This window comes from Neofelis nebulosa, chromosome 1 (genome assembly GCF_028018385.1).
Source record: "Neofelis nebulosa isolate mNeoNeb1 chromosome 1, mNeoNeb1.pri, whole genome shotgun sequence".
Classification (NCBI taxonomy): Eukaryota; Metazoa; Chordata; class Mammalia; order Carnivora; family Felidae; genus Neofelis; species Neofelis nebulosa.
In genome coordinates this window covers 161,688,036-161,715,180 of record NC_080782.1, presented here as the reverse complement: position 1 = coordinate 161,715,180, position 27,145 = coordinate 161,688,036, and the positions used below count along the sequence as shown (strand labels likewise).

Here is a 27,145-nt window from a genome sequence, read left to right as displayed (position 1 = left end):
TTCGGCCAGAGTCCCGAGTATGCCGGACAAACCCTCCGCTGGCAGAGGGAGGGCGCAGCACTGCTGACTGGGCAGCGTGCCCTCTTGCGCCACATCCCTGGTGCTGCTCATCAGGCCCTGGTAAGGGTGGTTCCAGCAGCTACTGTGTGTCCCGGAGGAGCGTCCCGCCTGCCCTCTGTGTCTGTGCCCTTCACAGTGTGCTTAGTGCTCTGGGGTTCAGAGCGCACGGTCTCCCCCTCTTCAGTCCTTCACGGTACTTTGTATAACTATTAGGTGTGTAATGTTACCATTTGAAAGTCATGATTTATTTCATGAAAAGCTACAGGATTTATTTCAAGATGTTGGAGACCTTAAAGCTTAATTATGGGGAGGCCCAGAATTATGGACGTAAATTATAAATTATAAGAAAAATAAATAGCCAAATATATTCTGATTTGGACTCTGCCAGGTGGTAGTATTATCTGTAATGAGACACCTGAGCATAGGGTCTCCACAGAAACCAGAACAAAGCCAGGAGGGGAGAGCTGGCATTACTGAGTGCGGTATCTTCTAGGCCCAGGAACCGCCCCCCCCACCCTGTGAGGTCATGACCCCATCATACAAGTAAGGAAAGCGGCTCCGAACAGCCTGACACAGGTGCCTCCAAGCACAGCCCCTAAGCCAAGGTCCAGGTGCAAATCTGGATCTCTGTCCTTCTGCACTGGGAATCATTCACACAGACGAGGTCTGGATTTACTGTCCATCTAAAGCAAGTGTGTTCAAACCCTATACTAGGTATTTTCTGAAAGGAGTCTTAGGATGAATGACTTTAAGTAAATAGTAGAAATTTGCATACAGTCTTCCAAGAACATGGCAAATTATGTACAAGCTTAATCTAAATTTTATTAAGAGACATTTAAAAACTGAGAAGCTGTAGTTTTTGAGTTCTTGAAGAAAGACATTTAGGGTTTCAGGAGGATAAATTATAAAAAATTATTTGCAAAAAAAATTATTTGCATCACTAGGTCAGAATGTAATTCGGAGAAATAAACATTCGGAGCCCTTGCTAAAGATGTGTGATTCTGGCCCCAGAACGCACCTGTGTGCACCTGTTTCCCTCCTTTGATGTGTGGACACTGTGCCCACGTGACAGAAGAACCTGAGACTTGAGTCACATGGCTCACACCTCCCCACGCCTGGCCTCGCAGCCTCTGTGGGGCTGTCACAAAGCAGACATCTTAGACAGTTTTCTCTTCCTGATTTCCGTACTGTTTTAGAAAGGCTTCGTAAAAATCTAAATACCTAAAACAGGAAAACCCCTGAAAGTGCTATGTTAAATAACTTCAGAATCCCCAACGGACAGCAGACGCTTCTCTCCCCCGGCTTATCGCATAAGCGGATAGAGTGGATGACCTGACAGGTTAGACTCAGGCCCCCAGATCTGCTCTCTGAGTGATGATAGTGAGAGGTGCCCAGGGGCGCTGCCCTGGCTGCTGTGTTAGTGGGACCGGGGCTCTGGTGACCTGAATTGAGCAGCACGGCCGCTAGCGTCCTCTGGCCAACGGGGCCGCGTAGGACTGTTTCTCACCCACGGAGGACAGGGGTCGGCCCCACACTTGTGAGGCGCCCGTTCACACATGGACCCCCGAGCCGCGCTAACGCTCGCTGTGCCGTCGCAGGGCTCGACCAGCTGCTGGACGAGAACCGAGTGCCCGACCTCACCCAGATGTACCAGCTGTTCAGCCGCGTGAAGGGTGGGCAGCAGGTCCTGCTGCAGCACTGGAGCGAGTACATCAAGGTGCGTGGGGCTGTCGTGATGCGCGGTGACCGCGCCTGTGGATGGCAGCGTCCTGTCTCCCGGCCGTGTGGCTCCCCACATGGGGAGGGGCTCTTCTCGAGGCGGGGGCTCGGGTGGACGGCAGTCTCGCGTTTCCTCCCCGATGACTGAGGCAAACCTTTTCTGAAAGATGGCCCCGCCCGTGAGCACCCCACAGCCAGACGTCATTAAAGGCTGCCATCGGTCACCTGCCTGGGCTCCGGTGCCACGTACAGCCACAACTTTCAAAAAGTCGCATTTCTGTGCATCTGATTTTTAAACACCTCATGCCTTTGCTCATCGACCATGAGAATGGTTACACGTTTTGGTGTATCCATTTGGTGGTATGTGTGCTGCCACATCTCCCACCATCCAGATCCGTTATTGTCACAGTGCTGTGATGTTTCTGTGACGCGTCTGTATACGGTCATGGGAAGGCAGCAGCAGGGCCCTCATGCTGACGGAGTGGGTGGGAGCACACAAGGCTGTGCCGGTGACAAGTCGGGGGAACAGCATACTCTGGGGCAGGGGCGGGGGGGGCAGCCTGGAGAAGCTGGATGCAGTGTGCCAGTGCCAGGATCCTGGTGGTGATACCATTCTGCAGCTTTGCCGGATAGTGCCATCAGGGGGAGCTGAGCCAAGTGTAGGAGGGATCTCTGTTCTTTCCGCTGCACGTGAATCTGTAGCGATCACAGAAAGTTCAGTTATATAGAAAGGATGATGGAAAGCTTGCACGCATGCTGTATGGAATAATCAGTCCTAAGATTGCTTATCTGCCTCCACGTGGGAAGCTCATGCCCGCAGGCACAACCCCCTGATACTTTGTACACAACAACATGGAGCTGGACGTGGTTACCAACTCACGCCAGCAACAGAGCTGTATGTTCCAAAAAGATTGGAGAACGAGGGCTTTGCTGACGAGTAGCCCTAGGAGCAGGAACGTGTGCTGAACGCGAGAGCTCCCCTGTACACATGCAGTCCAGGTCTTAGAGATCAGTGGTGTGACCGCTGTTCCTGAGTGTCTGTCAGCGACATGCAGTCACACTGACAGGAATGGAGATTATGTTCGACACTGTGTCGTTATCACAGTGAAGCTGATCCCTGGCAGTGTGTGTGTGTTATTTTTAAATGCACTCAGTACAAAAGTGTACGGAGGAAAATCCCTTCCACCCCGGCTGGGCATACCGTGTCCCTCTCCAGAAGGGATCGCTGCCAGTTTCATTTGTACCATTTCGCCAGTAATCTGCCTTCACTTATGTATAGGATACGTAAGTATGTGTACGTATGCTATTAAGACCAGTTTTCCCAAAGTACATATCTGAAAAGACGAAATTGGACTGAGGGAATTTTGAAGATCTTACTGGCTTTATTTGGTACCATCCAGCCGATAGAAAGGAGCCTTGGGGAGCTGTGTGATAGGGAAGCCTTTTATAGACAGGATGGGGCAGGACCAGGAAGTTATCCTGGCAAAGACTGATTGCTTGTGGCAAGGTCACCTTCCTGAGGGGATGACAGGGAACCGTCTGGCAGATGACGTCACTAGTGCTGACAAGCCTAGTGATTGAGCGCTTGAAGATTCTGTTCCTCGGAGGGACCAAAACCTCAGTTAGGTCAGGTGTTAAGCCCTGGTTTGCTGACGTGATGCTTAGCACAGTGACTCCATTTGGGGCCTGCTGTCTCTGTCCCTTCTCTAAGCACATCAAATAGTATAATTGTATCTACCAAAATTTATATCATCAAACAGCTAACTATTATTGTCACATAATAGACTTCTAGTGATGTTTAATATAGCATTTTTCAATTAAAAATGCAGCCTAAAACTGGGCTTTGGTTAGCAGTGGAAGAAAAAGGAAACTCTAGTCAAGAAGTCCAAGTAGGTGTGTTGGGTTAATGGGAACGTCTGAGAAATTTGTAAGTGAAAGTTTTCAGGTTTTTTTTAAATGTTAATTTATTTTGGGCAGGGGGTGGGGGTTGGTTGGGGAGGGCAGAGGGAGAGAGAGAATCTCCACGGAGCCCAATATGGGGCTTGAACTCACGAACTGTGAGATCATGACCTGAGCTGAGATCAAGAGTTGGATGCTCAACCGACTGAGCCACCCAGGCGCCCCAGTAAAAGTTTATTTTTGTTTTTGTTTTTAAGCAGTGGACATTTTCCCACTAATTCACAAATTCTTTCAAAACCAGAATTCAAACACTGAAGCGTTAATTGTAGATTCACTTAACTTCTTGAACGTACACTGAATTTGTGGAACTTTTGAAACGATTTAGTATTTAACACCAACGGTGATTATTAAAGTCTCAGGAGAACATGTATGGTGCCGTTACCTGCCACTGATGCAGTGTGTGTGTTCTTGTAGACTTTCGGGACAACAATTGTCATCAATCCTGAGAAAGACAAAGATATGGTACAGGACCTGCTGGATTTTAAGGACCGAGTGGACCACGTGATAGAAGCATGCTTCCAGAGGAACGAGAAGTTCATCAACTTGATGAAGGAGTCCTTTGAGACGTTTATCAATAAGAGGCCGAATAAGCCCGCAGAACTGATAGGTAGAAAACGTATTTCCAGACGTTGTTTTAATATGGGAAAAGAAAGCAGAACTTAAGCAAAACCTTTCCCCGGAATCTTTAAGCTCCCCTTGGGGAGGGTGGAGAAGGGTTGTGTGTATACGTATCGTGTGTGTAGAAGCACACACGGCACTTATAAGGGAGAACGGAGCAGTGATTTTGTCAAGTGGCAGCTTGATGTCACAGAAGAAGGAAGAGAGAGTACAGATGTGCTTCTGGTTCTGTCTGGAGCACGGCCGCTGATCTGCGCTCTGGGATCTGAAGAAGAGGGTTTGCTATATACGAGTGCCTCGGCGTTACGAGGGTGACGTGACCAATTAGCGTGGAGACGTTCGTGTGTCCCTGTCTTCGCGTTATCTCACCAGCATTAAAATAGGGTAAAATTGGATGTGGTCTTAAAAGATCACGTTTTAAGATGAAGCAGTTTTTAAATTATCACTTTATACAATTATGTCGTGATAATAGCAAAGCATATTTCGGGATTCATAGACTCTCACTAGTCAATGGAAGTTTTTAGGCAAAGGGCAAAGAAAGATGTAGTAAGTACAGTGATTCAGCGTTGAACTTCCTACTGTTGAGGGTATGTGATGGGGACGTGGGGTTCATTGTGCAGTTTCTACCTCTGTGTATGTTCAGAGGATTTCATAATGAAAAAATTGTGAAGGGAAAAAACTAATAAAAGCAGCGACGAAAGGGGCACCTGGCTGGCTCAGCCAGTGGAGCGTGCAACTCTTAATCTTGGTGTTGTGGGTTCAAGGCCCACATTAGTGTAGAGATTACTTAAAAAAAAATAAATCTTTAAAAAAGAAAAAGTCAGCAACCAAACAAAAAATTCACAAGGCAGTTTAGCTTGGCCTTCATACCACTTTCTGGATTGTGGTTTCTCCAGAGGTGGGTATTGAACTCCTGGAGTGTGGGATTCTGGAAGGCATGGCCAATCTGTGGTCTCAGGTACGAGAGGCCTGTGTTCAGGGATGCTACATCTGGAAGGTGGGGCCCTCCCGTTGCTGGAGCAGCGGCATAATTATTTATCTCCCATGACTTGAAAATACTTGTCATAGAAAATTCACATGATCTGCCTTTTGTCATAAAATAATATCTTTTTGGAAAGGTTCTAGAGTGTTGCTGTCTACTTTTTGCTTGTAGAAATTAAAGATGCTCTTTTTTTCTATTTAGGAAATGTATTATATAAGAAATACTTGTTTTTTAAATACTGTAAACTTTTACTCTCACAGCAAAACATGTTGATTCAAAATTGAGAGCGGGTAATAAAGAAGCAACAGACGAGGAGCTGGAGAGGATTCTCGACAAGGTCATGATAATATTCAGGTTCATTCACGGTGAGACACACTCTACGCTGTTCCTATTAACACTGAGCAGGGAGAGACGAGACAGTCAACACGTCTGTACATGGGCCCCCTCTTTTCCTTGAGACGGACAGACAGAAACACTCCCGCTTCCGTGTCAGCACGGGGAATGGAGGGGTGGGCGCCCATCAATGGCAGCGCGGGTGTCCTCCTATGGGGGCATCCCGCACAGGCCCCTGCCGAGCTCCCTGCGGCACAGCCGCCACTGGAGTCTCAGCCGGAGTGAGCAAGTGCGCGTTAATAGTCCAGCGTCTCACGCCATTTTCATTTGCTTATAAACAGGGAAAGATGTCTTCGAAGCATTTTATAAAAAAGATTTGGCAAAAAGACTCCTTGTTGGAAAAAGCGCCTCAGTAGATGCTGAAAAATCTATGTTGTCCAAACTAAAGCACGGTAAGCGTGTGGGCCCCGGGGTGTACCCTTCCCTGCGCTGGGCCTCGTCCCTGGGGGTGCTCACGCCTCCGCTTGTGTCCCAGAGTGCGGCGCGGCATTCACCAGCAAGCTGGAAGGCATGTTCAAGGACATGGAGCTGTCCAAGGACATCATGGTGCAGTTCAAGCAGGCAAGCTCTGTTTGTTTCACGTGGGACAGCCGAACAGGAGCTACCCCGCTTTAAGTTGTGTTGGGGGGGGTGTCAGCCAAGGGAAAACCCTCCGCCTTGAGAATCATACATGTCCACATGTCCAAATAACTGGAATTCAAAATGAAAAAGAAAAGTAATCCCTAAAAATGTATAAAAATTTTTGATTTAAAGAGGTGTGCTAGTGTCCTGTATTGGTAACATAACCAAGAAAGAAAAAATATCCCAAATGACTTTGGAACATGTTGCATGGCTTCAGTGGGATGTGTTCTTGGGACTAGGTGCAAACACATGTGGTTTGAACTGTGGTTTGAAAATTACACTGTTTACTCTTTTACGAACTAGTTATTTTTGATGACATTCTGCAGTAACTGTTTCCTCTTGGTTTTCTTTGTCTTTAGTATATGCAGAATCAGAGTGACCCAGGTTCTATAGATCTAACCGTGAACATACTTACGATGGGGTACTGGCCAACATACACACCTATGGAAGTGCATTTGACTCCAGAAGTAAGTGTTTCAAAGAGTGTTTGCCCTTTATTTTTCATATATCAGTGTTGCCAAAGTACCGTGGACTGCTTTGGGTTTTTTTTGTTTTTAATGTTTATTTTTGAGAGAGAGAGAGAGAGAGAGCGTAAGCAAGGGAGGGGCAGAGAGAAAGGAAGACACAGAATCTGAAGCAGGCTCCAGACTCTGAGCTGTCAGCACAGGGCTCAAACTCACAAACCGTGAGATCATGACCCGAGCCAAAGCCAAGAGGTGGATGCTTAACCAGCTGAGCCACCCAGTCACCATGCAGTAAATTTTAAAAAGTATTTGGGGAAAGGGCACATGGGTGGCCCAGTCAGTTAAGTGTCCAACTTTCAGCTCAGGTCATGATCTCATGGTTCATGGCCTCTGTGCTGACAGCTCAGAGCCTGGAGCCTGTTTCAGATTCTGTGTCTCCCCCACTGTCTTCTCTGCCCTTCCCCTACTCATGCTCTATGTCTCTCTCCCAAAAATAAACATCAAAAAAATAAAAATAAAAAAGATAAAAGTGTCTGGGGAATAGCTATGGAAACCAAATACATTAAGTGTTTTATCTATTTTTGAGAGAGTGTGTGTGCGCGTGTGCGTAAGTGGGTAAGGGGCAGAGAGAGGGGGACAGAGGATCTAAAGTGGGCTCCCCGCCGACAGCACAGAGCCCAGTATGAGGTTCGAACTCAGACCTCGAGATCACGACCTGAGCCAAAGTTGATGCTTAACTGACTGAGCCCCCCAGGCACTTGCCCTGTGGACTTCTTACACACATACCATGCACAGAGATGCTACCTGTCACGGAGTATTTAATGAGAGGTTTTTTTAAATCACAGAAGTAAAACTGCAGGGTCCTCATAGCCTCTGGAAAACAGCATTTCACCATGACGGCCTGTGTCCCCTGGCTGGTTTGGGGTGGAGCCGGGAAGAAAACAGGGACAAGGGCCTTAGAAAGGACCAAGAAAGGCACCTGGGAGCCCAGGCTGGAGACAGCCTGTCGTGAGGCTGTTTGTTCCGTTTCCAAGACTCTCTGTTTCAGGGTTTTCTTCTGTTTCTGAATCTGCTGGTTGGTCTTTGTGGTTGTCTCCTTTTTGTGTTTGTTTTAACTGGTTATTGAAGTACAGTTGATGCACCGTGATACTTGTCTTCTCCTGTGGGCCCTCCACCTCTACTCTAGACGCTAACGTTCCCAGAGCCTGTCAGCTCCCTTCTCAGCCCACACAGGCCCTCAGCCTCCAGCCTGTGAGTCCGTGGTCCTGAGCACATATGCACCAACGTCCCCAGGCTCAGACGCCCCAGATTGCTGCGGTCCCCTCCTCCCTCCCCAAGCAACTGCTGTCTGCAGGTGCCACAGCTGTGTCCTGAGCTGCCTGCGGGCTCTATGCCCCTCAGTTCCCACGTTCTCCAGGGCTTCTGTGCCCCCCTCCAGAAAACCTCACTCCAGAAAACCACCTCCAGAAAGTGAGCCACCTCCAGAAAACCTCACTCCACCCCCATCCGTCCTCAGCATTTGACTGCTGGTTAAGACTTCCCTCCCCAGACGCTTTCTCCAGAAAACCCTCCGTCGCCTCCTCACCCCGCTCACTGGGCCAGGCAGGTCCATCCTGGGTGTGTCTCTTGTGGCACTTTGAGTTTGTTTGCTTCTTATTTTGAGGTGATTCAGACTTAACAGAGACTTTACGAGAATAGTTCAAAGCATTCCCAGAACGTGTTGCCTGTGTTTTCAGCACTGACACTTGAGAGGCTACATCATACCTCCTGCACCTAGTACTTCAGTGGGTACCTCCCAGAGATGCTCTCGAGTCAATTACTGCCGTAACAGTTTTATCCCAGGGGGAGGGAGCCCTCTCTGCTTTTGTCCAGACACCGTCCAGGCCCCACACCACAGTTACCCCGTTCCCCTTCCCCGTATCAACTACACCAGCCTCTTCTTTCTTAACGTTCACACATCCCAAAACCGCACACCAGTTTTCATGAATTATGTCCACTGGGCTCATCCAGCAAGGGTCCCACACAATTTGCTCAGCCAACAGCACATCAGGAGGTACCTGCTGTCTGTTTGCCCCCGTCTGTTGGTGTCCCATGTTGTCGTTGGTTAAAGCTTTAACTGGCTTCTCTGTGTGGTTAGTGTTTCTCCTGTTGTACTTTTGAAGTAATCTGTGGGAAGGTACGTGGACGTGGTGTGGACCTCCTCTCCCCCACCAGATTCTCCTGCTGGGCGATCTCTGCTCAGATCCACTTTCGCCTTGGTCAACAGTGACCGTCTCTGTCCTCCTCTGGACAGACTCGCGGACTCCTGGTTGCTTGCTCCGATGCCCCTGTTGTCTGCCATCCAGCTGCTGGAGCCCCTGTCAGCTCCTCTGTCCTTGTACTGGCCCTCGTGGTTTCCTGGTACTTTTTTGTTGTCTAGCAAGAGATGCTGAAGGCTTACTGTACTGGCCTTTGTAAAAATACGCCCACAGTGTAAACACAGGGGAGGAAGCCATGGGGGAAGCGGACTGCAGCTCACCATTTCAAGCCGTACAGCTGAGCAGCACCTGCGTCCAGTGCAGAACTTCGTCATTGTGGCAAACAGAACCCTGCCCCCGTGGAGTTGAGCGTTCACTCCTGCTCCAGTGTCCAAGCCTGGGCACCTGCTGGCCCGCTAACGAGGGACTTGCCCACTCTGGGTTTTAACATAACTGCAGTCACACTTGGTGGCCTTCCGTGTCTGACCTCTTCCACTCACCGTGCGGGTTCCACGACGTGTAGCCCACATCATGCTTCCTTTATGAGGCTGAATGATGTTCCACTGTGTGTGTGGACCAAGTTCTGTCCCTCCGGCCAGCTGGCTGGCCACGGACACTTGAAAGGTGCGTTTACCTTTCGGCCACTGTGAATAACGCTGCCGTGAGCACAAGCGTGCAGAAATCTGTGTCCCGGTTTTCAGAGCCTCTGGTACACACCCAGGAGTGGAGATGCGGGTGAGAAGCTGGTTTTCCACTGCAGCTGCAGCCTGTTACATTTCCATCAGCAACACGGCTTCCAGTTTCCCCATATCCTCCTCAGTATTTGTTATTCTGGTTTTTGATCGGAGCCATCTTCGTGGGTATGAATTAGTATCTCGTTTTGGTTAGATTTGCTTTTCCCCAATGAATGATGATTTTGTCGAGCATCTTTTCGTGTGCCTATTGGCCACCGTAGGTCTTCTGTGAAGAACTTTCTATGCAAGTCCTTTGCCCATTTTTTACTTGTGTTATCTGTTGCTAAATTTTAAGAGTTCTGTGTATATTCTGGGCACTAGATCCTTATCAGATATGTGATTGGCAAATATCTTCTCCCATTCTGTGAGATATCTTTTTACTCTTTTGATAGTGTTCTTTGCATAAAATTTTAGAGTTTTTGTAAAGTCCAGTATGTTTTCTGTTGTTACTTTTGTTGTCATATCTAAGAACTGTTGCCACATCCAAGGTCTTGAAAATTTACCTCTGTTTTCTGCTAAGAGTTTTATCGATACTCACTCTTACACGTGGGTGGGTCTCTGTTCCATTTTGAGCCTGGGATTGTAATTGGCACATAATAAGCACCCAGTGTTAGCTGCTGTCCTCTTACCATGATGATTATGGCCACTTCTAGGAGTTAATCGCAAGGAAAAAGTTTTTAGGAAGTTCATCACCTTATTAGCTAGCTTTTATTGGTTGAATGTCATATGGCACCAAGTATGTTTTCTTTTTTTGCAAATTATTTGTTAAGTTGACTTCACACCCCCGGTGCAGAGCCCAACATGGGGCTTGAACTCATGACCCTGAGATCAAGAGTTGGATGCTTAACCCACTGAGCCACCCAGGCACTTCTAGATATGTTTTCTGAGAGAGTCGTTGTCTTTTGGATATATACTACAATACTTAGAAACGAAATGATAATTGTGCCTGGGATCTGATGTGGTTAAATGTGGGTGTGGGTGATAGTTCTGAAGTGTGAGGATGGAGTTGCTGGGCAGATGCAAGGCCGACGGGCATCCTGACCAAAGGCACCGCTTGGACAGAGCGCAGAGGAGCTGACAGATGCCCCAGGCAGGGAGAGTGGGCCTTCGCTCCCTCGCACCTGCTGATGCCCTGAGCTCTCTGTCCAGAGGGGGACAGTCACAAGTTGCTATGAATGCCTTCAGAGCCAAGAGCAGTTGGAGAAGGCCTCTGTGAGGAAGGGGCTCTAAAGATGACCAGGGGGTTACTCAGGGGTGTCCCTAGGCGGAAGCCTGAGGGTAGACAGCACAGCGTACTCGTCCAGTGGGGGAAGCACAGGACAGGCCAGTGCAATCAGTGGTTCTGGAGGACAGGACCTTGACAAGCCTTGGAAGGGTTTTACTCTTTATTTTTATTTCTTTTTAATGTTTGTTCACTTTAGAGAAAGAGCATGTGAGCTGGGGAGGTGGAGAGAGAGGGGGACAGAAGATCTGAAGTGGGTTTTGTGCTGACAGCAGAGAGCCAACGTGGGACTTAAACTCATGAGCCGTGAGATCATGACCTGAACCAAAGTCAGACGTTTAACTGAGTCACCCAGGCGCCTCAGAATCTTTTTTTTTTTTTTAGTTTATTTTTGAGGGCGGGAGGAGCATGCACACATGGTTGAGCGTAAGCAGAGAAGGGGCAGAGGAAGAGAGAGAGAGAGAGAGAGAGAGAGAGAGAGAGAGAGAGAGAGAATTCTAAGTGGGCTCTACCCTATCAGCGTGTGGGTTTGAACTCACAAACCGTGAGATCATGACCTGAGCCAAAATCAGGAGTCAGGCACTTAACCGATTGAGCCACCCAGGCGCCCCAAGAGTTTGACTCTTTATCCTAAGAACTTGGAAGCAGCCAAGGATGCTGACAGGGCAGTGAGCAGAGTGCAGACTATCTGGCACACAGGACCCTGAGGGCGCCCATGTGTCCGGGGTGGAAGGTAGACACACCAAGGAGACCTTGGAAGGAAAGGACATGAGACAAAGACACGGGGGTCTAAGCCATGAGTCACCGAGGGCAGGGAAGCCGCCTCTCACAAAGCTATTTCTGATCGAAGCCTGATAAGAAGAACCCATTGGATTTGGCAGCACAGACCATTGGCTATCCTGGCTGCAGAGCAGTGAGAATGTCGAGGGAACCGAGCAAAGAAAGTGAGAGGGAGTGTGCGGGACACCAGAAAATGCACCCTAAAACACTGTCAGACAGCAGAACCCGTCTGTAACTAAGCAGGAGGCCAGGGGTGGGGAGGGCTGGACACCGGGGAAGGAGGAGGGGCTTCAAAGGAGTGAGACCACAGCAGTAAAGAACTGTGAGAGGGATGCCTGGGGGGGCTCAGTCAGTTGAGTGTCCAACTCTTGACTTCGGCTCAGGTCATCATCTCAGGGTTCATGAGTTCGAGCCCCGCGTTGGGCTCTATGCTGACAGCTCGGAGCCTGCTTGGGATTCTCTTGCTCTCTCTCTGCCCCTCCCCTGCTTGCTAGAGCACTCTCTCTCTTCTCTCTCTCAAAAATAAATAAACTTGAAAAAAAAGAACCACGAGGGGCGCCTGAGTGGCTCAGTCGATTGGGTACCTGACTTCAGCTCAGGTCATGATCTCATGGTTCATGGATTTGAGCCCCGCATTGGGCTCTGTGCTGACAGCTTGGAGCCTGGAGCCTGCTTCAGATTCTGTGTCTCCCTCTCTCTGCCCTCCCCCCACTTGTGCTCTTTCTGTCTCTAAAATAAATAAACATCAAAAAAAAATTAAAAAAAAAAAAAAAAGAAGAAGAACCACAAGAAAGTTTAGAAGGTAGGAGAAATCCTCCCAGAAAGTAACAATGGAAACAGTGGCACGTCATGCCTCCTAGACAAGACTGTCTCCGGTGCTTTCCAGTGTCCTCCCAGCCTCACCACAGCCTGCTTCCCAGCACCTTCCCAGCCTCACCACAACCTGGCAGGACACAGCTGGGCCTGCAGACGGTCTCTGTGGTCTTGACTGCATGTGCCACTGGCCAGGGGAGCCACAGCATGGGCTGTGGAGACTGAGGAACACAACCTGCCTGTGCATTAAGTACCACTTGAAGCAACACCCATGTGGGAAGCAGACCCCAGTGTGCCAGAGTGGCAGACATTTGCATAGGTAACAGAATAATCCAAAGAAACACTGTCAAAATACAGAACTGATCTTTTCATTCAGCTGTGAAAAATTTTGAAAGCTTTGTAAATTAAGCAGTATGTGGTTCTTTGGATGTGTGGTGTTTAGCATAATTAAACTTATTGTTTTCCTGTGCTTGGCAGATGGTTAAACTTCAGGAAATATTTAAGACATTCTATCTTGGAAAGCACAGTGGTCGAAAACTTCAGTGGCAAACCACGTTGGGCCATGCTGTTTTAAAAGCAGAGTTTAAAGAAGTAAGTTCTTTGTCTGTTTCATAGACAAATAACATATAAATATGTTAATAGAATATTTTCAATTGTGGTTGATCTTTCGTAACAAACAAAGGAAAAGGTCATTCAGCATAACTCCGTACTGCCTTTTCTTGGTCAACGATAATAAACAGCTGAAGGATTAATATTCCAATCAATAAAGTCAATAAAAATAGAAAGCATTTACCTAGCTGAAAAAAGAGCAAAGGAGTGCTCGCTTCAACAGCACATGTGCTAGAATAGGAATGATACAGAGATCAGCGCAGCGACCTGGAATGTGTGAAGCTTCCAGGTTTAAAAAAAGAAGAAAGCAAAAGATGTGAAGAGGCAACTCATAAAAGCAAGACTAAGAAATCAAATTCATTGAAAACCTGCTCTATTTTTCTGCCAAACATTTGCAAATTACAGTCCAGTGAAATGCCACATTTCGAGTACTGATTGGTCAAGGCTAAAACCTCGAGGAACAGCGCCATACAGAGCATGCTTTGGTCTCACGTCTCCCGCCTCCAAAGTCACAGGCTTTGTTACAGTGGTGCCAGTTCCAGAAATTCATCATAATAAGACGTTTTCACAGAGCAGTGAATAAGCCCGTTTGTCGCGGTGCTATTGCTAAAAGAGACGTTATACAAGAGGAAAGTGCAGACGGTGTTTTGATACCAGAAAGAAGCAGGTCACAAAACAGTGCCTTCATGTTCCTGTTTAACTTCAGCTTTGTAAATAAGATTCAGTTGTATATACCAAGCAAAAAATTTACAGAATGACTACTTAGCTAGCTGTTACCATGCACTAGGCACCGTATCCTATAAATCCTATGTGCATGGATACTACGTATGTAAATTGCATGTATCCTCTCCTGCCTCTGCAGACCGGGTGGGGCAGCCATGCTTCCCCACCTCCACCCAGAGAGGCTGGTCCTGGGGGTGAAGCCCTCTAGAGCCTAGCCGCTTTCCTGCACACAGAGCTCACAGGTTTACACGGTGTGCGTCCCATGCTCTTTCAGGGGAAGAAGGAGTTCCAGGTGTCCCTGTTCCAGACACTGGTGCTTCTCATGTTCAACGAAGGGGATGGATTCAGCTTTGAAGAAATAAAAATGGCCACAGGGATAGGTAAGAGTCCTCGCTCCATGACTGTGTGGCCTCCGCGTGTCCTTGTTGTTAGAGATCAGCCCAGTCTCTGCCCGTCACATGTGAGTGTGGGGTGTCTTTCACCATTGTCACGTGTCCTCATTTCGGTGCTAGTCTGTGCCCGATTCTCTCCCCACCCAGAGGACGGTGAGCTGCGAAGAACGTTGCAGTCCCTGGCCTGCGGCAAAGCACGAGTTCTGGTTAAGAGTCCCAAAGGGAAGGAGGTGGAAGATGGGGACACATTCATGTTCAACGGGGAGTTCAAGCACAAACTGTTTCGAATAAAGATCAACCAGATCCAGATGAAGGAAACCGTACGTATAAGCTTTCTTGTGTCACTCACTGGGTACTTACCAAGGACTCATTCATTTGTACGGTCAATTCCTAAGTCTTGTAAGAGCACTTTAACGTGGGAGGGGTGGTGAGGTGGTGGCTGTCACAGTGTTTGTAGCAGCGAAGACATTCTCAAGTGTCTCATGTCCAGGGCAGGTCCTGGACCACCGCCCTCAGGCCCTTCCGAACAAGGGAGCCCTTGCAGCCTGAAGTGCTGCCACGCGGCGGGGGGGGGGGGGGGGGGGGGGGGGGGGGGCGGCAGTGGGCCCTGGTATGTAAATGAGGAGAGGCCTAAAGGCACCAACCCATTCAGACAAGACCAGGGCAGCGTCACAGCTTCTTCACCCCCCGCAGTCGAGTGTGGTCGCTCCCTTACCTGGAAGTGTTCAGGTGGAGCCCGGTGGGAAAAGAAGTTCAGATTACACAAAAAGAAATGCAAAAGATCAGTAAGTATATGAAAGATGTTCATTCTCATCAGTAATTTTTTTTAATTCAAGTTAAAATAATACCCCAGGGCTGCCTGGGGGGCTCTGTCATCGAGCAGCAGACTCATGATTTCATGGGTCCAAGCCCCACAGAGCCTCCTTGGGATTCCCTCTCTCTCACTCTCTCTGCCCTTTCCCCACTTGCGTGCGCTTTTTTTTTTTTTTTTAATTTTTATGTTTATTTTTGAGAGAGAGAGAGAGCATAAGCAGAGGCAGAGAGAGAGAGAGGCACAGAATCCGAAGCAGCTCCAGGCTCCAAGCTGAGAGCACAGAGCCCGAAGCAGGGCTTGAACCCACAAACCGCGAGATCATGACCTGAGCCGAAGTCAGTGCTTAACTGACTGAGCCACCCAGCCACCCTCGGTCTTTCAAATAAGTAAAAACTTTAATAAAATAATACTCCACTTTACATCTGTCAACATGGGAAACGTTTAAAAGTTTGGTGATATCCAGAGTCGGCAAGTATATGGGAAAACAGGCATTCTTTTTGTGCTTTTACTTTATTTTTAATGTTATTTTTGAGAGAGAACGAGGAGGGGAGGGATAGAGAGGGGGGACAAAATCCCAAGCAGGCTCTGAGCTGTCCAGCACGGAGCCCAACACAGGGCTCGAACTCATGAACTGTGAGATCATGACCTGAGCCGAAGTCGGCACTTAACCGACTGAGCCACCCAGGTGTGCTTATTTCAAAGTGGGACTGTCACCTCTGTCCCCTGGAGATGACCTCTACTGCCACTTCGACGTGCAGGTTTTTCCTGTGGTGTAAATGTCTAATCTTGTTTTTTCTGTAACGGGATCACTCTGCAGATGGCATTTATATGTGCCATTGTGCAGTCTGGTCTTGTTACTGTGGGTCTGCTTTCATGTCAGGACTTGGTTTCTCACGGGTGCAGAGTAGTTGGTCCTGTGTCCCTCAGGAGCTCGGCAGCACCCTTGGGGAAAGGCATTCAGGTGGTTTCGATCTCTACTGGAAGTAAGGTTACATTAAACATCCTGTGTACCTATTAGCTTGTTTCTTCAGTATAAAATCTTTGCCCTGGGATTACAAGGTCAAAGAATGTGGACTTTTGTTACTCTTTTCCAAATGGAAGCCTGACAGATCTTCCCAGATTTCAGTGTCCGGTTTCACAAGAGGGCCAGCCCTCCCTCTGCCCGCCCTGTTCTTACAGGCACAGATAGTTCATTGCCATTTTAGATTGAATTTCTTTGAGCATCTTTATGCCATTGAGTAGCTTATGCACATCATGTCTTTCTGATCTTTAATTCTTCATGTTTTGTTTTTTAATATTTATTTTTGAGAGAGAGAGAGCGTGGGGGAGGGGCAGAGAGAGAGGGAGACACAGAATCCGAAGCAGGCTCCAGGCTCCGAGCTGTTAGCACAGAGCCCGATGCGGGGCTTGAACTCACGAACCCAAGATCATGAGCTGAGCCGAAGTCGGATGCTTAACTGACTGAGCCACCCGGGTGCCCCTAACCCAATGTTTTTTTTAAAATTACTTGTACTTTTCTATTAGTTTTTACATGTAAGTTTTTCTTTGAGCAACGTAGAAATTAATATCAAAAAGCAATCTAACTACTCTTCCTGTTCTAAAACTGAATTGAAAATACCGTTCTCTGACAACTTATTTGAATTGTCACCTCTGTTATATATTAAATTCACATATTACGAGTCAGTTTTTAAATTCTCTTCTACAAATTCTATTGATCTCTTTCATATCCAGGACCCAAATTCTTTTAGTTAATTTACCCATTCCTATAAATTTATTCTCCCAGTAAGTTTGAGAATAATTTTATTGTGTCTTTGCCCTCCAAATAAGAACATTAACATTTTTTATTCAAAGTGCATTACACAGTTTTCAGTTTTCATTTTGGCTATACTAAATCTGATTCTTATCTGTGTATATATATAAATATAAATCTCTTCTCTTCATGGGAGTTTTCTACTAAAAGTCTTGGCATATTTCTTATTAGATGATTCAACAAATACTCATTAAGCACCTACTAAGGCGTAGGTCCTCTGTGAAGCACTGAGAATTCATCCGTGAATAATAACTTATTCTTATAAATCTTGGCTTCAAGGAACTTTCAGCAGACAGGTACCAGATGATTACACATTGTTTAACTTACTACACTTGAGGTAGGAGACAAAAGCACAGTCCGACACCGTGGGTCAGGGAAGGCTTTCCCACCGAAGGCCACGCTGAGCCAGGTGAGGCCTAAGGAGGCAGGCCACAGACAGGTTATATACAGACTGGTCAGAGCTGTGAAGAATTTTGGGAAGCCACTGAAGGTTTTAAGCACGAAGGGCCAATAAAATGCTGGCACCTATTAAGGGGATCTTTTCTGTTTACATGTGTAACCAGTTATTGCCAGTATGTATATATTAACACCATTTACCCTTGTGTACTCTTCCTGTGTCCAGCCACTTCACGAAATTCTCGTTGGCTTTGATGTTTTTCAGTTGATTTTCTCGGATTTTTGGATTCGTAGCTTATCTACAAATAATTACCACGTGTCTGCTCCAATTTGCTATAGTTCTTTTGTTCTCTTACTGCGCAGCTAGAACTTTGAAAATCACATTTGTATGAAATAATGGTGCTACCAGGCTTTTTCTTCACTTCCTGATTTTTTTTATCTCAAGTGGCTGGAACATTAACCTATTTGGGGTGGTGGATCCCTTTGGAAGTGCGATGGAAGCGTGGCTTCTCCCTTTCTGAAACTCACTTACCTTACATGCAGGCACAGACCTGTCTCCTGTAGATCAAACAGGCCTCCAGTAGGTTGCTGTTAACTAACATGAAGTTGTTATCAGGAGCTGTGCTTTGCTTCTGGTAACAGCTTTTTATCATGTTCAGGTGGGGTTTTTTTCATTGCTATTTGTACGTTAATTTGTTTTAGATCAAGGATAGGTTTTCAGTTTTTTTGTGCCTTTGCAGTGTCTGTCAAGAGATCACAAAATCGCTGTGACCTCAACACAACTGTGATGAAATTCATTCCATTCCTAGGTTTCCTGATGCTGAGCAAAGCTTGCATTTCTGGAATAAACTCTGGTAGCTATTGTGTTTTATTCTGCTTTCTCTTCTGTGCTACTGGATCTAATCCAGGATTATATACAGTTGATAGTGTTTTGTAGCTTTTTTATGAAGGGAATGTAACTTTACATTCTTTTTCAAGCTTTGGTACTGAAGTTGGGCTATTCTTGGGAAGCTAGGTTTTGCTAGAACAAATAAAAATGCATAACAGAATAGGATTTACCCAATGTTTGGCCTTTCTTTGCATCAAATTTTCTTATCAGGGGTGCCTGGGTGGCTCAGTTGGTTGAGCATCCAACTTGATTTCGGCTCAGGTCGTGATCTCACAGTCAGTCCTGAGATCAAGCCCTGCATCAGGTTCCGTGCTGAGTGTGGAACCTGCTTCAGGTTCTCTCCCTCCCCTGCCTGTGCTCGAGTGTTCTCTCTCTCTCCCTCTGTCTCTCTCTCAAATAAGAAAAAAGTTTCCCATTAAACTCAACAATATGAAATAACACCCAACTGTATCTTTACACTTCACTTGTGTGTGTGTCTGTGTGCAGATTGAGGAACAAGCCAGCACCACTGAGAGAGTGTTTCAGGACAGACAATATCAGATTGACGCTGCTATCGTCAGAATAATGAAGATGAGAAAGACTCTTGGTCATAACCTTCTAGTTTCTGAATTGTATAATCAGCTGAAATTTCCAGTAAAGGTAAATGCACATTAGCTTAATTAAACTTAAAGTATTGCGCCGAACATTGAAAAAGCATGTTCAGTTCCTAACACATTAGAATCATTTGTCCTGCATTACAGGTGATCATTTACTGAAGAAATCTGCTTGTGTTTGCACACCAAATGTCAAAAAACTGGCAAGTGGGGACAGTAGGGTTTTTATCCCAAATGCTCTTTGTAACCGTCCTAGGAACTAGAGGCCCCAAATCTGCCACGGCAGAGACGTTGTTGACACCTTGTTAGGAGGGGGAGGGGGCCGGGGCAGTTGCTGTAGCTCCAGGCAGGGTTTCTCAGTGGGGTGGCTATTCAGGTCATGCCCTGTGATTGCAGGGAAGTCCTACTAGCTGCTCATTTATTCAGCACTGACAAGCTCCAGAGCATTTTCTGTTTTGGTGATACCTCCTCATTTCTGTGCATGAGAAAGTCAACCCTGAATCCTGCCTGTGCCTGCGTGATTCTAGGCCGGAGGGTTTCTGCCCTGGCTGTACTTGGAGCACTGACCAGGTAGGGAAGTGTTAGGAAGAGCTCTTGAAAACAGGCGTGTCCACCTGGGAAGTATGGGACTCGTGAGGCCTGGCCCTACAGAGACTGAGCCTGTGGGGTGAAGCTCCCTGGTTCTGCGGGGTCCCATTGGGCAGAGGAGCAGCCGGCCCTCCATCCTCACTGAGGGAGTCAGGGTGAGCAGACACCGTGTTCCCCTGGGCGAGCACGCGGCTGCCATGTCCTCTGCCATGCAGGTGTGGGCGCCCAGCCCTGCTGTATACACCCTTCTTTCCCCCTCGGGCCAGAGCCAGCGCCCACTTTCCCTCTTACAGACGAGAGGCCCAGCAGTTACAGCACTGAGCAGTGGGAGGCATATGCGGTGGCTGTAGCAGCCGGCTCTGCCCTGGCAGGACCTCGCGTGGGTCTCACTGCATCTCATGAATGCTCCATCCGTCACTCGATAGAAAGTTAGGCCTTTTGATGGAATGTGCCCTTGAAGGGAGAAGCTTGCTCATAAATGTCAACATAAGTGTGCTTTCTACCACGGCGGAGCCAGAGACGTCCTCGCGGGGCTCGCTTGTTATGGTGTCAGTCATCTGTGGACCTGTGGTTACACATCAGCAGCACATGCAGGAAATACAGGACTTGGGGACAGATGTCCTTGCAAAGGATGAAGCTGCCCTGAGACGTTACCAGATTCCCCTTTCAGACCAATGAAAATGTGCCACCCAGTAGGATGTGCCCTGCTTATGCGTTCGTTCGTGCTGGTAAAGAAGGGTTTCCATCTCCTCCCTCAGCCTGCTCAGACAGTAAATTCACACGAGAGCGCTTGAATCAAGAGGCCATGTTAGCATTGTCTCTGAAGGAAGGACTTGGATTGTCTTCGTTTTATAATTTGGTTATAATTATAAATAGTTTACCTGTAGATACGTATATTTTATATAATTATAATTATTTGCTTCGCGCATATGTTTCCCCGTGTTTGTAAATTTACCGCCACTATAATTGAGGGGTTTCGTTTCTCTTTTTTAGCCTGGAGATTTGAAAAAGAGAATTGAATCTCTTATAGACAGAGACTATATGGAGAGAGACAAAGACAATCCGAATCAGTACCACTACGTGGCCTGATGTGTCGGCCAGCCGTGTTCTCTCAGCGAGACCCTAGAATGTATCTTCAGAGCGGTGAAGCATTTCTGTGCCGTTCCCAGGACTTCTGAGATTGAGCCAGCGTGGAGACTTTTGGATTAGAAGGAAAGGATGATTCTCAGATCACCCTTCACAGAGCTTAGGGGTTTGCCAGCGGCACATGTGTCTTTCCTCCAGTTCTTCCTCTTACTCTTTTCGGTGTTTAAACTGTCGCAGCTGCTCGGGCAGAATGACTTTGAGATTGGACGAGAAGATATTGGGTAAAAGAGGTTCCTTTGTAAGGTGTTGCTTTCGTAGCAGAAAGCTGACAGCTTGGTGTGGGGTGTGTGTGTGCGTGTGATCACAGATGCACAGTTAGACCCTCCGTGCTGTGTCCGTGGGCTGCAGAGTGGGCTGGTGTGCTCCTGAAGGCAGGGGCTCCTGGTGGATGGGCATGTAGGTTGGAAACCAGAGCCCTTCGTTGGCGAGCATTAGGAAGAAACAGTGTCAAGAACTGACTCCTCAGTTATGCAACGTCGATACCGACATCTGTCCGTTTCCTTTATCTGCCATGTTTTTACACTCTGATGACAGACTTCCCAGAGCGAGGTTTCTCGGCAAGACCCCTCCTTGCCGAGACAGCACTGGGGGCATGCTCACTGTGGTGAACTCACGAGCGTCTCAGTTGCTTGTGAATTTTCTGTTTAGGGGTCCAGGGGGCAGTGTGATTGCACCCACTCTTCTAAGATTGTGTCTCGCAGCCCCTGCTCTTCGCACCGAGGTGACCGCTGTCTGGTTTCCTGACTGCAGTATTTGTACAATGGCATACAGTCGCTCTAACAGAGTTTGGTTTGCTTTACAGCCTTACGCAGGGAAGCTTGTTGTCCACGCTGTGACCACTGTAAGGTGTGGCGGGAGACACTCGAGTCCTGATGTTGGGAAGGTGGTTTTGTCAAAAGATTAAAGGATTTTGTTGGCACCTGGTTTCATGTTGTGTGTGTACAGGTGAGGTTGTGTGGGGGCCGACGATGTCAGTACCGTGAACTGTAACAAAGATCCTTTTCTGGTAACATTTCAGAGTACTTTATATTTTACATAATAGCATGTTTCACTTTGATTAAAAGCTACCAAAGGAATTTTGATCATGGTATAAGTGTTTAAAGCAATATTTTCTGGGATATACCAAGTTTATATAATTTGATTTTGTGCTAAATTATTAAAAACTTCTCCCTTTTTGAAACATGCGTGTTTAAAATATGACATCTTATGGGTTTCCATGTGAAAATCTCGCCCTTCAAGTATCCTCATTATTTCTATATTTGTAAATTTTCATTTGTGAGTTCTATGATTTGTGGTCTATAAAGACCAAATAGATTTCTACTTCTTAAATTTTATGTTCATTATTTCTAGAGATTGTTAATATTGTAATTTAATGTAGACTTACTCTGAATAAAATTAGTTTAATTGGCCTTAAAATTACATTAATAAAACTCGTGCTGTGTGAACTACACATTCCTCCTAACTCTTTAGCGACTTAAACTTTGTGACCAGTACAGCGAACAGAGGAACCCAGCAGCAGGCCAGGCACGGTCACAGTCATCTCCCGGGAGATGGGCCATCGCACCCTTCTCCACCACAGACTGCACCCGGTGGGACCGGCAGACGGAGCAGATCACGCTCTCACAGATCAGGTAGCATCTGTGTTGTTGCAGTGAGAGGCCAGCATGGCGGAGCAAATGGGACAGGGGAGACGAGGGCAGGGAAGGACACTTAGACGAGAGAGAAGCCGTGAAATGGGAAAGGAGGTGAGAGGATTTATGGATAAATGATTGCGTGCCCAGGAAATCTAAGAGAAACAACTAAAAAGCTGTGATCACAAAAAGAACAAAGCTTTTAACAACACAAAATTAGCAGGAAAGTCATGATATAACAGAAGGTCACGTTTTCAGCAACAACAAAAAGTGACAACATGCCTCATAGCAAACAGAATATCCACATGAAAAGCATTTTCACGTAACTGAGGAGCACAGAGAAAACCTGAGTGAGGAAGAGGAGTGGCTGTTCTCACATTTATCTGTGCAGCATCTGAACGTGCCACACTCCCCCCTACTTCAGAACACAAACAGGGGCGCCTGGGGGGCTCAGTCGGTTGAGCATCTCCGACTTAGGTTCGGGTCATGATCTCGCAGTCCGTGAGTTCGAGCCCCGCGTTGGGCTCTGTGCCGACAGTTCGGGGCCTGGAGCCTGCTTCTGATTCTGTGTCTCCGTCTCTCTCTGCCCCTCCCCCACTCATGCTCTGTCTCTGTCTCAGAAATAAACAAACATTAAAAAAAACACAAACGGTGATTCTAAAGCTAAAATTGAGGGGCATCTGGGTGGTTCAGTGGGTTAAGCGTTGGACTTCGGCTCGGGTCATGATCTCACGGTTTGTGGGTTCGAGGCCCGCGTTGGGCTCTGTGCTAACAGCTCGGAGCCTGGAGCCTGTTTGGATTCTCTGTGTCCCTCTCTCTCTGCCCCTCCCCAGCTCTTGCTCTGCCTCTCTCTCAAAATAAATAAACATTAAACAATGGTTGGTTTTTTTTTATTTTTTTTTAGTGTTTCTTTTCGAGAGAGAAAGAGTTTATGTGGGGGGAGGGTGGACGTGCTCTGGATGAGCTTCACCGCGATGTGGCAGCAGAGATGTGTGTGGGCAGCACATGCCCACTGCCATTTCCAGAAAGGAGAAAAGCCACAGCTGGAGGCAGGGTGGTCTCCGAGGGATCATTTTGAGAAAGTCGGTTCAGCAGCTTTGCAGGTGTCTGTCTGGGCATCATCCTGGGGAGGCCGGCCCCCTGAGCCAGGCGGGGGTGCCCCCAGGGTGGGCAGGAGAGGGCACAAGCCTGGGGTCGGCTCCAGAAGGGTGAAAAGTGTGAGTGTCTGGAGGCGGCTGGGCAAAGAGGGAGATGGGAGAGCCAGGACAGGGACCTGGAGAGAAGGTCTACCCCCTTGGCGTGTGCTCCAGAGAAGCTGGGATGCAAGGAGCAGGGCAGCTGGCCTGCAGGTGGCAGGGAGTGGGGGGCGGGCCCATGGTGAGGGGACCCAGGTGACAAGACGTCCAGCGGGTGCGGGGTGCAGGAAAGCAGGGCTTGGGGCAGCATTGAGGACAGTGGAGGTGCGGGAAGAGCCTCCAGGACAGGGAGGCCAAGTCCAGGTGCCTCCCAGCATCACCTGCAGGGGAGAGGAGCGAGGGGAGGAACCAAGAGGCCTGACAGGGGAAGAGCAGTGACCGGTGCTAGGGTCCAGGGGGCTTGGCTTGTCGGGAGGTGAGCAGAAGGGGGCGGTCCAGGCGTCCCGGAGGTGGCCCCGGAGCCTCAGTTATGATGTGGGGTGACAGTTGCAGCGAACTAACTTACGAGCACATTTCTGACTTTGAGACACCTATACTGTCGACCCAACAGAGTCCACTGCCTGGTGATTATGCTGCTCACTGCATTGGCCTTGATAGAATTCCCAAGTGGCTTGTGTGTCAGTGGGGGTGTGAGTGGGTCAGCATGAGGGGGAGTGAGTGTGCAGGAGTGGGAGAGCAAGTGTGAGCTCAAGTGGGTGTGTGAGAGTGAGCTTGAGCAAGTTCCAGGGAAGCAAGCGTGAACTCAAGCAAGTGTGCGGGAGAGCAAGTGTGAACTCAAGCGGGTGTGCAAGAGGGTGAGCTCCAGTGAGTGTGCGGGAGAGCAAGTGTGAGTTCAAGTGGGTTGTGAGAGAGCAAGTGTGAGCTCAAGTGAGTGTGTGGGAGAGCAAGCATGAGCTCAAGCGGGCATGCAGGTGCGCAGGGGAGCGGGTGTGCATGGGAGCAAGTGTGAGCTTGAGTGAGTGTACAGGGGAGCAAGTGTGAGTTCAAGCGAGTGTGCAGGGTAGTGGGTATACAGGAGAACAAGTGTGTGGGAGCTCGAGTGGGCGTGCGGGGGAGCGAGTGTGCCAAGGAACCAAGGAGGAAAGTTTGAGGAAAGAAATGGCCAGTCTTTGTGTTAGTAACCAGGGGCCATTGCAGGTGGTGCAGGGTGGTGGCGGGGGGGGGGGGGGTGTTGGAGGGGGGGGTGGGGGGGGGGATGAAGGCAGGGGCGAGGCAAGGTTTCATCTGGATGAGGAAACGAGCAGAGGAAAGGGCTCAAGAGGGGAGAGAGGGGTCAAGCCTAGGGGCACATGCATGTGTGTGTATGTGTATTTGTATGTGTGCATGTTTGTGTGTGTATACACGTTTGTATATATGTATGTGTTTGTATATTTGCGTGTGTGTTTGTGTGTATACACACGTGTGTTTATATATGTGTATTTGCGTGTGCATGGGTGTGTTCTTGCTAGAACAGGCCGTAATGTAAAAGTAGGTACAGGTGGGGATAAAGGCAAAGCAACAGGTTGCAAAGCTGGGGAGACTTTTAAGGGTTTCTGTTACCAGTGATGCAGGAATCAAGGTCAGTTCCTTAGAAAGCAGAGATGTTGCATTTGACAGTGGACGTGGTGTGCTGGGTCTGCTTCTCAGTGATGGAATGTTCTCAAGGCACCAGAGTCAATGGAGAGATATAGTTAAAGGCTGCAGGGTTTTTTTAATTTTTTTTTTACATTCATTTATTTTTGAGAGACAGAGAGAGAGTGTGAGCAGGGGAGGGGCAGAGAGAGAGGGAGACACAGAGTCTGAAGCAGGCTCCAGACTCTGAGCTGTCAGCACAGGGCCTGACACGGGGTTCGAACCCACGAACTGAGATCATGACCTGAGCTGAAGTCAGACACATAACCGACTGAGCCACCCAGGTGCCCTGGCTTCAGTTCTGAAGTCAGATGCACCAGGGGCTAAAGCCTGGCTCTGTCACGATCTGGGTGCCCCTACGAAAATTACTTAAATTCTCTAAACTTGGTTTTCTTATATTTTATAAGGAGTTAAGGTGCTTATTATTAGCTCATGGGGTTGTTGTGAGTTGAAGCATACAAACATATTCCTAACTTGTACCCCTCCCACAAAAGGGCACGTCAGTGCACATCACAGATTTGCAGTGCAGTTCTCGGTTAGGAGAGACCTCCAGCATAAATCTGAAATCTGCCCACAGGAGGGCAGGAAAGTAAGGGGAGGGAATAAAGAGCAGAAATAAGAAAGACGAGACAGACACCCCCAGATAGAAAATTAAGACCAAGGTCCACATCATCCACTAGACACACGCTTTAAATAGAAAAACATGAAAACCAATCAGGAAAGCACTCCTCAGTGGTCACACGAACACCAAGTAGACCTTGGGACAAGGAGTATTCCCAGAGAGGAAGAGGCTGTTTCATAGAGAAAGGAGGCACTCATCAGATTTAACCCTGAATGTACCGGGCTCTTGTGACGGCATCAGAACGCATGGAGCAGAACCTGACGGAGCTGGAAAGAGCAAGCAGAGACACAGACAAATCCCTGAGTTCAGTCAGAGGCTTCAGAATTCTCTCATACCTGACGAACAGGAAAAACACAGACCCACCTTATGGATAATTACACGATACTACACCCGACAGCAGCACATTCTTTCCAGTGCTTGGGGACATGCGTCAAGGTAGGCATACAGGGGGACATCAAACAAGTCTCATGCTTAAAAGGCCTGAAATTCTACAGAATATGTCTTCTGACCACAATGGAATTAAATTAGAAATCTTAAGAAATAATACTGAATAAAAATTCAAAATCTAACAGGAAGAGCACTGTTAATAACTAAATGCTTGGAAATTAAGCAACACACTCTTTCTTTGAAGATATTAAGTAATCTCTGGACCTAACATGAGGCCCAAACTTAACAACCCTGTGGGGAAAACAAAACAACTTACAACACTGAGATCAAGAGTCACACATTCCTCCGACTGAGCCAGCCCCAGCTGGCTTCTAAATAAATACGCCAGTAATTCTAAAATAGATAAAGTAAGTAAATGATACACTTTTAAATAAATAACCCATGAGTCAAAACCCACAAGGAAAATTAGAAGATATTTTGAATGAATAGGAAAATACAACATATAAAAGTGTACAAAATACTGCTAAAGAGATGCCTACGGGGAAACTGACGGCTTCAAATGCTTCCATTAGAAAGAGGAGAGGTTTGGGGCACCTGGGTGGCGCAGTCGGTTAAGCGTCCGACTTCAGCCAGGTCACGATCTCGCGGTCCGTGAGTTCGAGCCCCGCGTCGGGCTCTGGGCTGATGGCTCGGAGCCTGGAGCCTGTTTCGGATTCTGTGTCTCCCTCTCTCTCTGCCCCTCCCCCGTTCATGCTATGTCTCTCTCTGTCCCAAAAATAAATAAAAAATAAAAATAAAAAAATAAAACCAAAGTAAATAGATGGAAGGAAATAGTATAAGTAGACATCAAAGAAATGGAAAATGGACAGAGGAATCAATAAAATCCAAAGCGGTTTGTTCATTTGAGAAGGCCAACAGAATGGAAGAGCCTTTAGCTGGACCAGTTAAAGACAGAGGTTAACAAACGTTATTATCAACACCAGCAATGAAGGGGCATGGTGACAGATCCTAGGGAGAACGTCTCAGGTTGGTTTATGCCAGTGAATTCTACAACTTAGACGGCACAGCCAAATGCCATGAAATTCACAAATTATCCAAGTGGACACAGGAAGAAACAGAATAATGGAATTTATAGT

At 47.6% G+C, this 27,145-nt stretch overlaps 1 protein-coding gene across 1 annotated transcript in view; it reads left to right on the top strand.

Annotated features, from left to right (window-relative positions):
- The window catches only part of CUL4A (cullin 4A), a 46,620-nt gene extending 24,608 nt beyond the window's left edge, over positions 1-22,012 (top strand). Inside the window, exons 10-20 of the mRNA XM_058742071.1 lie at positions 1,659-1,777; positions 4,153-4,345; positions 5,599-5,703; positions 6,013-6,123; positions 6,207-6,292; positions 6,712-6,819; positions 13,080-13,193; positions 14,209-14,314; positions 14,474-14,646; positions 18,722-18,874; positions 20,410-22,012. Of these exons, the coding sequence (XP_058598054.1) occupies positions 1,659-1,777; positions 4,153-4,345; positions 5,599-5,703; positions 6,013-6,123; positions 6,207-6,292; positions 6,712-6,819; positions 13,080-13,193; positions 14,209-14,314; positions 14,474-14,646; positions 18,722-18,874; positions 20,410-20,505 (1,364 nt within the window). The 3' untranslated portion in view covers positions 20,506-22,012. The remainder of the gene's footprint in view (positions 1-1,658; positions 1,778-4,152; positions 4,346-5,598; positions 5,704-6,012; positions 6,124-6,206; positions 6,293-6,711; positions 6,820-13,079; positions 13,194-14,208; positions 14,315-14,473; positions 14,647-18,721; positions 18,875-20,409) is intronic.
- Positions 22,013-27,145: the final 5,133 nt, after the last annotated feature.